Source organism: Leopardus geoffroyi, chromosome A1, assembly GCF_018350155.1.
Source record: "Leopardus geoffroyi isolate Oge1 chromosome A1, O.geoffroyi_Oge1_pat1.0, whole genome shotgun sequence".
Classification (NCBI taxonomy): domain Eukaryota; kingdom Metazoa; phylum Chordata; class Mammalia; order Carnivora; family Felidae; genus Leopardus; species Leopardus geoffroyi.
This window is the reverse complement of record NC_059326.1, coordinates 7,815,534-7,828,479: the sequence shown is the minus strand read 5'-3', so window position 1 is coordinate 7,828,479 and position 12,946 is coordinate 7,815,534. Positions and strand designations below refer to the sequence as shown.

Here is a 12,946-nt window from a genome sequence, read left to right as displayed (position 1 = left end):
ACTAATTTTCAGCTAAGAAACGATTACCATAATTACAGGATGTGTGTGTGCGCGCGTCTGTGTGTATATCAGAGGTCGTACGCAGGAAACCATACAGAATAATTAGGCAGAAGCCTGAGACACGAGAGCTTCCCTAAGAAAAGTACACTAGCCACATACTGTTTTCTGTGAATTACGTCGTCGACACGATCATCACCAACAGACCTGGAGTAAGTGACCAACAAATTGTCCTCGTAAGTGGTCATACCGTCACCTTCCTGAAAACATCATGCAGAAACTAGATTGGAGACATATGTGGGAAAACAGGTCTACTTTTTTGGGGACAAAGGCAAGAAAAAGAAAAAAAAAAACGACTCCCCCGGGTAAATTTGTGGTTAACCGAAGAGCGCACACGGCGTTTTATCTCCGTGAATCAGAAATCCTTTAAAAACAGTATCGGTTTTCGTAACATAAGAGTAAAGTCACTCATTTAAGCACATGATTTGAAGAATGCTCGAGGAATTGGTTCGGAAATTTTCTCATGACTCTGGAAACTTACAGGACATTTGGGAATTGTTTTTTTTCCCTTTTCTCCAGCAGAAGGATCTCCCAGTAAGGTTTATCGGACTCCTCAGTGTTAAACATACTACCAGACTTCTGGGTTTCACAGGCCAGGAAATTTTACAAAAATATCCTGGGTTCCAACGCAAGGATGACTAACCTTCTATTTTCTCAACGAAGGTTATTTTAAGGGAGAAAAACACAAAACCAAAACAACCAGAGGCCACAAATACCCTATTCCTTGAGCTGGGTGTGGTACACAGGTGTGTTCACTTTGTGATAATTCATGGAACTATGAACTTATCTGCTAGCTTGTGTGTATGTGTGTACTATTCTTCGATACAAGATTAAAAGGAAAAAAAAAACATTTAATGCCACAGTTTTCGCAGATGACCAATTTAAGAGAGTATGGGCTTCCTCTCAGACGAAAATATATTCACTTCATGTGCCAGCAACTAGTCTAAGTGCTTTGAGGAATAAAACTCAATTTCCAAAGCAATCCAATGTGATTGGTACTATTAGTTATACCCACAACAAGAAGACTGAATGAAGTAATCCAAAGAGCACTTCAAAATCTCACCATCACATCTACCACCGGCCTGCACCTGTAGTCACGTGCTCTGCCTTCCTTTCTGGATGGTCAATCCAAAACCTGTCCTGGCACGCCTGGATTCCTTCCTGTACTCAAGGACACAACTCCAGCAATTCACTGCTCCCTCACCCCCCATCAATGTGTCCCTCTCCCATCAGATCACACAAACATGCTATTACCCCTCCCATGTTACAAAAACAAACAAAACCTTTCATCCCTACTTGCCTCTTCAGCCACCGCCCCATTTCTTTATTCTTTACAGCAAAATTCCTCGATGTAGTTAGTCTCCATTTCCGAGTTCACCCCCTCAAGTACTCTGAAACCCACTCAAATCTGGCTTTCAGTGTCACTCACTGAAACCGCTTTTGATAAGGTTACCGGTGACGAGTGACCTGCAAATTGCTAAATGCAACAGCCAATTTTCAGTCTCAATCTTTGTTGACTCATCAATTTGACCCTTATTCTTGAAAATACCTTTTTTACTTTGATTCCAGGACATCAAACATTTTTCTTCCTATTTCACTGGTCATTTCCATCCCTCTTAACTACTCTTCTCCCTTCTCTGACCTTTGAGCACTGACTGTTCCAATTACCCCAGGGCTCTGTCCTTGGACCTCTTCTCCTCTCCGGTTATGCTAACTCCTTTCATGATCTCAACCAAGTTCAGGGCTTTAAATGACATCTATATAATGACTTGCAAACTACACATGCAAAGCAGATCTCTCCAAACTCACTTGTATGCCAATATTAAATTGAGCATCTCTTAGGCTGCGGCAGACCGTATTTTCCAAAAATAGCGGCGACCACAATCTCCCATCCCACATGACCTTTGGCAACATGCTCTTGCCACTTCCCCATCGAATTCTTCTCCCCTAGAATCAGACAAGCCTTTGTGACTCACTTGCGATCAACACAATGTGGCAGAAGTGACACTGCACGGCCCCGAGGCCAAGTCAGAAAGATCATGCCCTTTCCACCCGAGGCTCCTGGTACACTCATTCTCCAAAAGCTCCCGCTAGAGACCCAGTGGCCGTGACTGGAGAAGCCTGAGCCACATGGTGGGCCCACGTGTAGGTGCTTCCACGGACAGTCGCCAGCTGAGCCCAGCCTTTAAGTCATTCAGTCTGGGTGCCAGATCGGAATGATTTCAGCCCCCAACCACTGAAATTTTCCCAGCAGAGGCCCCAAACATAATGGAATAGAGAGAGATAAGCCATCCCAGCTGTGCCCTGTCCAAATTCCTAACCCACAGAATTCCTGAGAATAACAAAACGGTTGTTGTGTTAGGCCGTTAAGTCTGGAGTCACTCATTAAAAACAGCCAGTAGCCACAACAGATGCGTAGTAATCCTCGCTCCTGTGTCCTTCTTGCCCACCCTCCAAACACACCCTTTTCTAGAACGCTCTCTTCCAATTTAATAGACTCCTCCGTCCTGCCCGGCAGAGGGTCAAAATCGGGACAGTGACTCTGACTTCTTTTTTCACTCCATATCCAATAACTGGGACATCCTTTTGGCTCAGTCTTTAAAACATATTCAGAATCAGGCACGTGGGTGGCTCAGTCGGTTAAGCGTCCCACTCTTGATTTCAGCTCAGGTGTTGGTTTCAATTTGTGACATCGAGCCCCGTGTTCAGCTCTGCGCCGACAGGATGGAGCCTGCTTGGGATTCTCTGTCTCCTTCTCTCTGCTTCTCCCCTGCTGACCCTGTCTCTAAGAATAAATAAATAAACTTAAAGAAAGAATAAAAAAAAGGGACGCCCGAGTGGCTCAGTCAGTTGAGCGTCCGACTTCAGCTCAGGTCACGATCTCACAGTCTGTGAGTTCGAGCCCCGGGTGGGCTCTGTGCTGACAGCTCAGAGCCTGGAGCCTGCTTCGGATTCGGCGTCGCACAGCCCCTCCCCGCCACCGTCCCTGCCCCGCTTGCACTCTTTCTCTGAAAAAATAAACATTTTAAAAAATAATAATAAATTAAGTTAAATATGTTCAGAATCCAGTCACTTCGTACCACCTCTACCACCCGAGTCCAAACCCCATCATCTTTCACTTGAAATATCACGAGAGCTTCCTAACTACTAACCAAAGCGATCCTTTTTAATTGTACCAGGTTATTCTCCTCACAACCTTTCTTCTCTTTTCCATGGAAGCACCGACATGGTCTTACAATGCTCTACAAAGCACTACCCCCCTCCCCATTACCTGATTTCACTTCCTACTTAGTCCCATTGGCCTCCTTGCCATTCCTCAGATATGCCTGGCACATTCTCTGACCTGGGATTCTTCTCCTTCCCATATCCACACGGCTGGCTCCTTGCTCAAATGCCACCTTCTCCATAAGACCTACTTCCCAGATCATCCGATCTGAAATTCTAGCACCACCATATTCCCCACATCAAGAGTTGCAAGATTAAACAAACACAGGATAACCAATTAAATTTGAATTTCACACAAATAACTTTTTAAGACAAACATGTCCCATGTAATACTTGAGACCCACTTAACGCCAAGAAAGAAACGACCCGTGGTTTACCTGAAATTCAAATTCAGCTCTGTGTTCTGTATTTTTGCGCGCTAAATCTGGCAACCCTACCCACGTCCTTTACTCTACTCTACTCTGTTTCCATAGCCATTGTTCCCTCTTAACGTTCTACACGTACTTTGTCTTCTTCCTGCTAGAATGGAAGCTCGGTAGGAACAGAAAGATTGGTCTGTCATGGTTAGAGTTGTTCTGTTGATTCCGCTAGGGCAGTGCCTGCCACAGAACAGGCATTTGGTAAATGTTTCATGAATGAGCGGATCCAATTCATTCATTGCACTGAGTGGGATGTCAGAATCTTGTTGTGGCAAGCCGGTTTCTTAACCACCATGCGTACTGTTTTTAACGAATTCTAAGGACATGAGTTTTAAAGGTCTTTCTTCACTGCCCCTCTTGCCCCAAACTCGTACAGAAGGACATTTTACAGACATAGCCCGAATTGTGCACCTGTGAAAGGTAGAAGGAAAGGGGAAACACCTGTTTTTGACCATTCAGAGCACAGGACATGAGAACAACAGAGCCATTTTATCCCCATTGAACAGATGGAACACTGGCCTAGCTTACGCACTATTTTAATGTGTTTCATGTTTTCTCTCAAGAAATCTAAATCTAAATCTAAAAGATCCCCCCAAAACATCCTCCATCCTAGGCAGACTAGTCTCCCTTCTTCCCCATGAACCTACAGTGGTCATTTTGATTTGCCACCGAATCCACTGGGTTTTTTTCTTTTTCAAGACCCTTCTACACTTATTCTCGCTCTTCTCCGAATTTCTAAAAGCAACTCACTAGTTCCTGCAGCTAAAAATAAACCCTCCTTCCTCTTTAAGTACCCCTCAATTAGGTCTCCAGTCCCTTATCACTTTCTATTCTGTTTTTCAACTTTTCACTTCAATACAGTACAGGAAATAACCACAATAAACACTACGTACTCAGATTCAACAAATATTAATGTTTCTGCCATTAAAAAAAATCTACCTTCGGGGTGCGTGGGTGGCTCAGTGGGTGAAGTGTCCAGCTTCGGCTCAGGTCGCGATCTCGCTATGCTATTCCTGAGTTGGAGCCCGGGGTCAGGCTCTGTGCTCAGGCCAGGCCTGGAGCCTGTTTCAGATTCTGCGTCTCCCTCTCTCTCTCTGCCCCTCTCCCGCTAGCACTCTTGTCTGTCTCGCTCTCAAAAATAAACAAACATTAAAAAAAATATTTAAAAAAAGAAAAAAAAAAAAAAAAAAACATACGAACCTACCTCATAGTCTGAATAATGTTTCTGGAGGACTTGGGGGGAAGGGTACTCTTCACCTGTACAGTAAATTACCCAAGTACTGAATCAGAGGCTAGCCATAGCTTCTTCCTAAACTACACTGTAAGCCATGTGTTATATAGAAATGTTTGGGTAGAGCTATGTACTTTATAAATAGCAAGTTCTGGTATCTGCATTCTTAGTACCCAAAATAGATCCAAGTAGGCATTTAGCGGATATCTGGTAAACTAATGAATAAACCTGCCACCAACAATTCCTCCAAACACACAGGAAATGTTCGGCCTTTTAAATCCTGGACATAAGACAAACTTAACCTCGTGAAATGAACTGGTACCCCCCAAAAGGACAAACTTCTCTGTAATTCTTTATTAAAAATATTGCTGTACACATAGAGACTGAAAACAGGATTAAAGATGAATAACCCATATTGGGGTCATGACATTAGAACTTAACATACTGGTGCTTTTAGGGAAGTTGTTGACATCCAAACCACAGAACCAAGGTCAAAAGCAAAATACAAAGGTACCCTCAAAAATATTTACAATGAAGTAAATAACAGAATTTAAAATAGGTACAAAAAATTGAAATGACCAACGTTACATGATTTCAAGGGTTGTCCTTTCTGTGCTTTGATCTGTCATTAACAGGAAGGTGTGGGAAGTTTGTATCCTTAATTTGACTACTCTCAGATATTACAATCTTCCTATGAATTAAAAAGACTAACTTGTAGACAACCTCTTAAGTGGAATTACACTATGGAAAAGAGGGCTCCCCCAAAAAACACCTAAGCAGAACTAATAAGAGTTCTACTGGAAACCATTCCCAATAAAAACTAAATGAAAAAATAAATATAAAACAAAGCTTAAAAAAAAGATGTATTACCTGACACCAACTGTTTTCTGGCCGACAATATTTACTCATGAAAACAGATCAGCTGTCCACCTTTATATTCAAGCCAAGTCCTGAGGTTACTAGGGGCTGAAGCAAACTAGCACTTAGGATGCAAACATTCTTGGGTTTGTGATTTGAACCTGCCTTGCAGAGGGAAGTTTGCTGGTCGATACAGGATGAGAAATTCAAGCCCTATTTTACCCCTGCCCTTCCTTATTAGCGTTCACAAAACATTGGTCCACAAATTAAATTTTCAAAAAGTTCCCAGACCCCAAAACTAAAATAGATGATCCCCTTTCATTTTCAAAGAAAACAATATTGGAAAAAATCTCCAGCCCGCTTATAAATTAAGCATTTCATATTTCTTCTAGAATACAAGTAGTTCTTTTTTGTACAAAAGAATCACAATATGATTTGTCAAAAAACATATAAAAAGACAGCTGCTCTTCCTCAAATACATGAGCTAATGATAAAAGACTTTTGCATGTTAATGTCTCCAAGTTCTGGTTCCTTTTACATAAAAAAAGAACATTATGGTGGCAAATGTTAATTATCCTTTGAACAGTGAACATTATGTTCTCGTAAAATCCATCCAGATCAAATGCAGTAATTGATTTTCTTTTGAACTAACTCAACAACTGATGCTACCAAACGTGGACTCAGACACACTTGTTAAAATGTGGAAAGCATGTCTTTAGTCTTCGAAGCTTTCAGGTGAAGAGAGGTGTTTTTTTCTTGATGCAAATCTCAAGGCAGAGAAAATCATTTTAAAGCTTATAAAAAGTGGACAGAGAAATATTAAAAACTTCTCTGAAAACTACAAATATGAGCAATTATTAAAATTGAAGACCGTAACATCAGTTGCAAGTGCTTGGAAGTCTTTCCTGACCTTCTGAGTTTCCACGTTTTCTTCATAGTTGCATGGTGAGCACCCGGTGCTAGTAAAACATTCAGTGCTGGGAAAGGAGACAGAGTCTTCATGACTGTGTTTTTGTGAAAGAAAACTCCTATGTATTTGGCAGTCTTCAGTATCAAAGAGTAGGTGTGTCATTAACTAGAAATTCCACGAATACCCAAGTTTGGCAACAACTGCACGTCCAAATATTAAGAAAGTTAAGAGGAGGAAAATTCCAAACTTTTGAGATTGACTTATTCAGGAATATCCCACATAGTGAAGTTATTATCAAAAGTACTATTACTTTGGGCTAAGCAGTGACTGCAAAGGCACAGCAGATTGTTATCCCTCCAGATTCAGGCTGTAAAACTTCAGAAAGCTCTCGATGCCAGACCACTGCTGTGTTTCGTTCACCTTCCGAACAGTGTCTCTGTGTCTGTATCCAGTGTAAAGTACCATAATAAAGCTGTGGTTCCAAGAACAGAACTTTATACAAAAAAAGCAAACTGGAAATAATCTAAAGCAATATACTCCTGAACTTCAGGCCTTGAACGCAATTTACCATTTTTCCCATTAAAAAAAAAAAAAAAAAAAGTTGCATAAATGTTAAGTATGTCTGACGAGCAGGGAAACACCTTTTTAAGAAAAGACTCTGGATGAATCTGGAGCCCAGAGCTCTGTGTGCTCCTGTGTGTAAGTTCCTGTGTATCCAATCCTTAGTCATAAAGGATCTAAGTCTACTAATAGGGGAGTTCGTATCCAACAATCCACTGATCTCTCTTTTGTCTGGTCTTAAAAACAAAACAAAACAAAAACCCAAAAATCTCCACTTGAACTAACAGCGGTGGCATACAGAGCTTCATCCAATACTCTTACAAGGATTATACACCATACGGTGCTTCTGTGAAACCATTTACCTGGTCCATTACGTCCGTCAGGGCAACCCATCCCCCAAAGAGCAAATTCTGCAACCCTCAGTGACAAAAATGCTGCCCATCATTGTTTCCCCAAAATGTCCTTGCAAACAGTTTCCCTTAATAAGTAAGTATACAATGTGGCAAAAGTTCCAAGATCAGAAAAGAGTCTTTAAAAAATTAAAATTAGTGCATATACAAGTGGAAAAACACAACAGCTGGAACGCCATCCACCGGGTGGCGCTCCTTGATCTAAAGTATTCTTCACAGATCCGGCCCCCGTGGCAGCCACAGCTCTAGGCTAAGTGGGACATTCTTCCTTTCGAGTAGCAGTGTACCTGACTGAAGTGCAAGCAGCCTGCTCATCTCCTGTCGGGTTTCCCAAAGGTGGAAGGAGAGGATGAGACCAGTTCAGCTGGAGTGCAATTTGCTATCGGGTAAGGTCCTCAGCCGTGTCCTGCGTGCTTTTTCAGCAAATACTACAACTGCCCATTCGCAGCTGCAATCAGTTCCTGGAAAGTGTTTTCAAAGCAGCGCTTTAAGTCACTGTAAGTCACCACAAGTACGCTCTTCTCGTCTCTGGAAATGAGGCTTATTTTTTCTGGCACGCCAGCATCTAACTGAAACAGACGGAGACACAAAATACGAAGTTCATACCAGGCAGAAGACAGTCCACTTTATCTATTTTAGGACAACTTTTGCCACACTTGACAAATATTTTAAAAATTTCTGTGCTGTTCCCTTCTAGATACACACGCTCGTCAGTGTGCACGCTTCTCCACTGGGATGTTTTTTAAGCAGTCCTGTGTTTCCACCTAGCTTCCATACTTCATACTTGTTTGCATTATATTCCATCATTTAATTATTCCCCCAATACTTTCGGTTTTTGTCGTTCTGTTTTGTTTTGTAAAGTAAGCTCCACGCCCAATGTGGGGCTTGAACTCATGACCCAGGGATCAAGAGCCACATGCTCTACCAATCGGGCCAGCCAGGTGCCCCAATATATTCCAGCTTTTTGGCATGACGAATTCTAGTGCGACGAACACACTCGTCTACTCAATTTTTTTTCTTCCGTGGAATTACTTCCTTAAGGAGAAATACTTACAAATATCAACAATGAGCCAAAAAGTACAAATAATTTTATAGCTGAACACATAGGGCTAAACTGCTTTCCAAAGGGTATCAGAAACCACTGATTTATGAGTTGTACCAATTTACAAGCAGCTCCATATCAAATGCATGCCTTGATATTTTTATCTACATTTTCAGGTATTACCAGATGTTTTCATACACTTACGTATGTTACTTCCACTTGTGGGAATGCCAGTTTATGCTCTTTACCCATTTATCTGTCAAGATTTGGTAGTAATATTTTAATGAGGTCTTTATAAAGCATTTATACTAATCCTTAGTCCATCAAATAAATTATCTTGTTAGGTTTTCCCTTTTTTGGGTTAGTTTTCAATGTACATTTTCCTTCCTTTTCACTAATTCACTCATGAAAATGTTTACAAGTTACTAATTCCGAACGTTCAAACTTTCAAATCACTTTACCAGCTTAATTTGTTGTAATCCCCACCAAAATACGCTATGTAAAATTTTAATTTTTAGATCACCAATATGGCCATCCATGCTTTTTAATTTGCTACACTCTTCCCAAACTTAGAAAATTACCACATTTTCAGATTTGGGATAAATTTTATTTATTCCTAGTTATTTTATGAAGTCAAACAGAATTTTCAAGTTTTTAATTATCCTCACATTCATTAAATAATCTTCACTTCAGATACCTATCTGTCCATGGCTTGATTTCACAGGATCTAGCTGTCAGTTTAACTAGTGCTACGTATTTTTAATTACTGGTGCTCTGATACATGGATACCATTTTCTAAACTCTGGTAGAATTATTCTCCGCTCATTGCTTTTAAGAAAAATGTTTTCCCCTTAAGGGAAAGGGCAAACAAATACATGTCATACTAGATTAGTTCAATGGTACATTCAGTTTGTTCTGTCTTAATGTCGATTATTGACAACACTCTCTTTAAAGGGTTTTAAGGAAATCCAAACAAGGCAAAGGAGTGCTTAAAAACGAAACCACATTCTCCCTGAACAGTTAGCACACTGAACACGAACAATTCTACACCATGTGCCATGAGGCACTTTCTCCTCTAGTACTTGTAATTTAGGGACAGTTTAGACCAGGGGTCAGTTTCCATAAAGATGGCCAGACAGTAAATGCCTTAAATTTCAGGGCCGCATACAGTCTCTGTCACGTATTCTTTTTAGTTTTGCTTCTGCTATTTGTTTTCAGTCTTTTAAAAATGTAAAAAAAATTCTTAACTTGCAGGCTCTACAAAAAACCAAAAAAACAAAAAAAAAAAACCGCAAACAAAAACAAAAAAACAGGCTGTCTGTCTGCCCAGTTTGCAGACCCTTGAGATTTAGATATAAACCTACATACAGGGGCGCCTGGGTGGCGCAGTCGGTTAAGCGTCCGACTTCAGCCAGGTCACGATCTCGCGGTCCGTGAGTTCGAGCCCCGCGTCGGGCCCTGGGCTGATGGCTCAGAGCCTGGAGCCTGTTTCGGATTCTGTGTCTCCCTCTCTCTCTGCCCCTCCCCCGTTCATGCTCTGTCTCTCTCTGTCCCAAAAATAAATAAACGTTGAAAAAAAAAAATTAAAAAAAAAATAAACCTACATACAAAGACTAATGTTTACTTCTGGAGACCCATTCTACACTCTGTAATTCCAAGTAATTCATAAGGAAAATGCATTCCTTCCCTCCTCTGTGAACCGTTTCTCTCCTAGCCCTTTCAAAAACAAAAGTTCACCTCTCCAGTGAATTTATGACGTGTCTCCATCTACTTAGTTCATGTCATCACCTAATTCTCCACTTAGAACACTGGGCCTACTGTGCTTTTATTATTGTAATATTGTATTACTGTGCCCACAGTGAACAGTAAATGAACAGGTAACATGTAGGGACATCCAACATGAGACTCACAAGAAAGCAATTCAACTGTTAAAAAAAATACTTAAACATAAAATTTTTGTTTTTCCCACCCACTGCTTTTGTGACGTTTTATCACAGTAAGAAGATCCACAATGAAACATTCTATAATTATTCATGAAGATGTCAAAAAGGCCTGCCAAGTCTAGAAACTGTTATTAAGTAGATACACCTAATAATTATTAATAAAATGTCTTTTGGCCACAGAGGATGCATCTAACTTCTTAAGTCTCTTAGTATTTATAGAAAACACAACTTTGCATTGTGATCTTAAAAATCCAGATACAAATTACCTTGTTAAGACAAGAAATGATATGACTGAGGTCAATCCAAGGGGCACCCGCTTCTGTCACCTGATGGAAAAGATGATCCCTAAAGAGTTTCAACAGATAACGGTCTCCAGTCTCCGACCAGGTAGGATCCTTCTGAAACCTGGGGGAAGGTAATATTTTACCTCAGTAACTCATGCTGTATGCCACATGGCTATGTTGATTCTTCAGACTCAACACTAGTTTGATTGTTTTCTCTGATAAATAAGTTAAGTACCGTTTGTGTGTCTGTGTCCGTGTATGTAGTGTTTTACGGGTTGTTTTTTTTTTTTTTTAACCCTCCAAAAGTTATAGGGAGGCTAAAAAAAATTGGCCTTTTTCAAATTTTATGTGCCAACTGCCAGATATTAAAAAAAAAACTTCACGGGGCCCCTGGGTGGCTCAGTCAGTTAAGCCTCTGACTCTTGATCTCGCCTCAGGTCTTGATCTCACAGCTCCTGAGATCGGGCTCTGTGATGACAGCAGGGAGCCTCCTTGGGATTATGGACTTCTCCCTCTGCCCCTCCCTTGCTTGGGTGCTCTAAGTAAATAAATAAACTTTAAAAAAAATAATAATTTCATAGAACATGAAAGTACATGAAACCCAGTTTCTATTTCTTAAGGGTAACCGACCCTTACACACTCCTATTTTATCATCACTTCCTTAGGTAAATGGAGGGAAAAGAAAATGTCTTTAAAAATCGTTAGAAATAAGTTGAAAGAGATTATTCTTTTCCTCTTCTCACCTTTAGGATATAGAGTAGAGAGATAAGATCAGATCTGTCTTCTACTTTACTGGCAGCAAAAAATAGAAAAATGTTTAAGGAAACAAAAAGCGGGTAGATTTTGGTTTCCTACCATCATGAGCGGATGTGAGAATGAGCTGTGAAGAACCAGAGAACTGACCAGACGATCAGTTAGTGTCCAGTGACCTCTGGAACTTACGATCTAGTGAGGAAAACAGATGTTCAAAGAACCAAAACATGTTTTAAGTGCATATTTTGATAATGCCGTTAAGAAAAAGGGAAACGGTACGGAACGTGAATTCACCTAGGAGGACAAAGCAGGCTCTCCAGAGGAAGCAGTGGATGTTCCTCCCAGAGGAAGGACACCCTAGTCAGAGGCATCAGTATTTGCAAGGACAGGGCATGCCGCACTTCAGAAACTTAACAAAGGTCAGTGTGGGTGGAAGGGGCTGAGGGGAGGAAAAGAGAGAGGCCAAGAGAGGGACAGGGAGTAAGAGCAAGGGGGGGGGGGAGAGAAAAGACCAGGGCAAAGAGGGACAGAAGGCAAGACAGGGGAGAAGAAAATTAAAAGAAAAAAAAAAGACATATGTGAAGCAAAGATAAGAAGAGAGCGATCAGGCTATGCAGTCTTGGTTAAAAAACTAGGTGTTTTCTAAGAACGAGATGGAGGGGCACCTGGGTGGCTAAGTCAGTGAAGCATCCTTGGTTTTGGCTCAGATCACAATCTCACAGTGTGCAGGGCTGCGCACTGACAATGCAGAGCCTGCTTGGGATTCTCTCTCTCTCTGTCTCTCTCTCTGCTCCTCCCTCCCACACACTCTTTCTCTCTCTCTCTCTCTCTCTCAAAGTTAATAAATAAACTTAAAAACAGATGGAAAGCCCACCATTTGGGTTTAAACACAATCCTCAGAGTTTTGCAAAGATCACTCCAGGGACTGTCCATTAAAACGCTAATTAAACACATCCATTTATCTCTGTTTCCTCTCAAAACCCCACCAAATTGGCAATGAATGTCTGATAAAGGATATAATAAACACACAAGGACAAAGTGATCAGAAGCAACAAAAGAAGAAAAATCCACGAAGAAAAACTGGACAGATGACAAACAGGCTGGTAAGTGGCATGATGAGCTGACTTGAAGAAAACTGACCGCTAATGCTACAGAAGGCACAAGAAGGGGAAGCCACAGAAGGGGGCCATCGCCGTGAGGCCAGGCAGGGAAATCATTAGGTACTACTGAAAGCACAGTATGGGCTCAAGGTG

General features: G+C 41.1%; 1 protein-coding gene across 5 annotated transcripts in view; it reads right to left on the bottom strand.

Annotated features, from left to right (window-relative positions):
• Nucleotides 1-5,271: 5,271 nt before the first annotated feature.
• Nucleotides 5,272-12,946, bottom strand: part of PAN3 (poly(A) specific ribonuclease subunit PAN3) — a 131,646-nt gene continuing 123,971 nt past the window's right edge. For all 5 annotated transcript variants that reach the window (XM_045466000.1, XM_045465835.1, XM_045465917.1 and 2 more), the window contains 2 exons: nucleotides 10,923-11,061; nucleotides 5,272-8,240 (listed from right to left, as the gene is read on the bottom strand). In XM_045466000.1, the coding sequence (XP_045321956.1) occupies nucleotides 8,100-8,240; nucleotides 10,923-11,061 (280 nt within the window). In that variant the 3' untranslated portion in view covers nucleotides 5,272-8,099. The remainder of the gene's footprint in view (nucleotides 8,241-10,922; nucleotides 11,062-12,946) is intronic.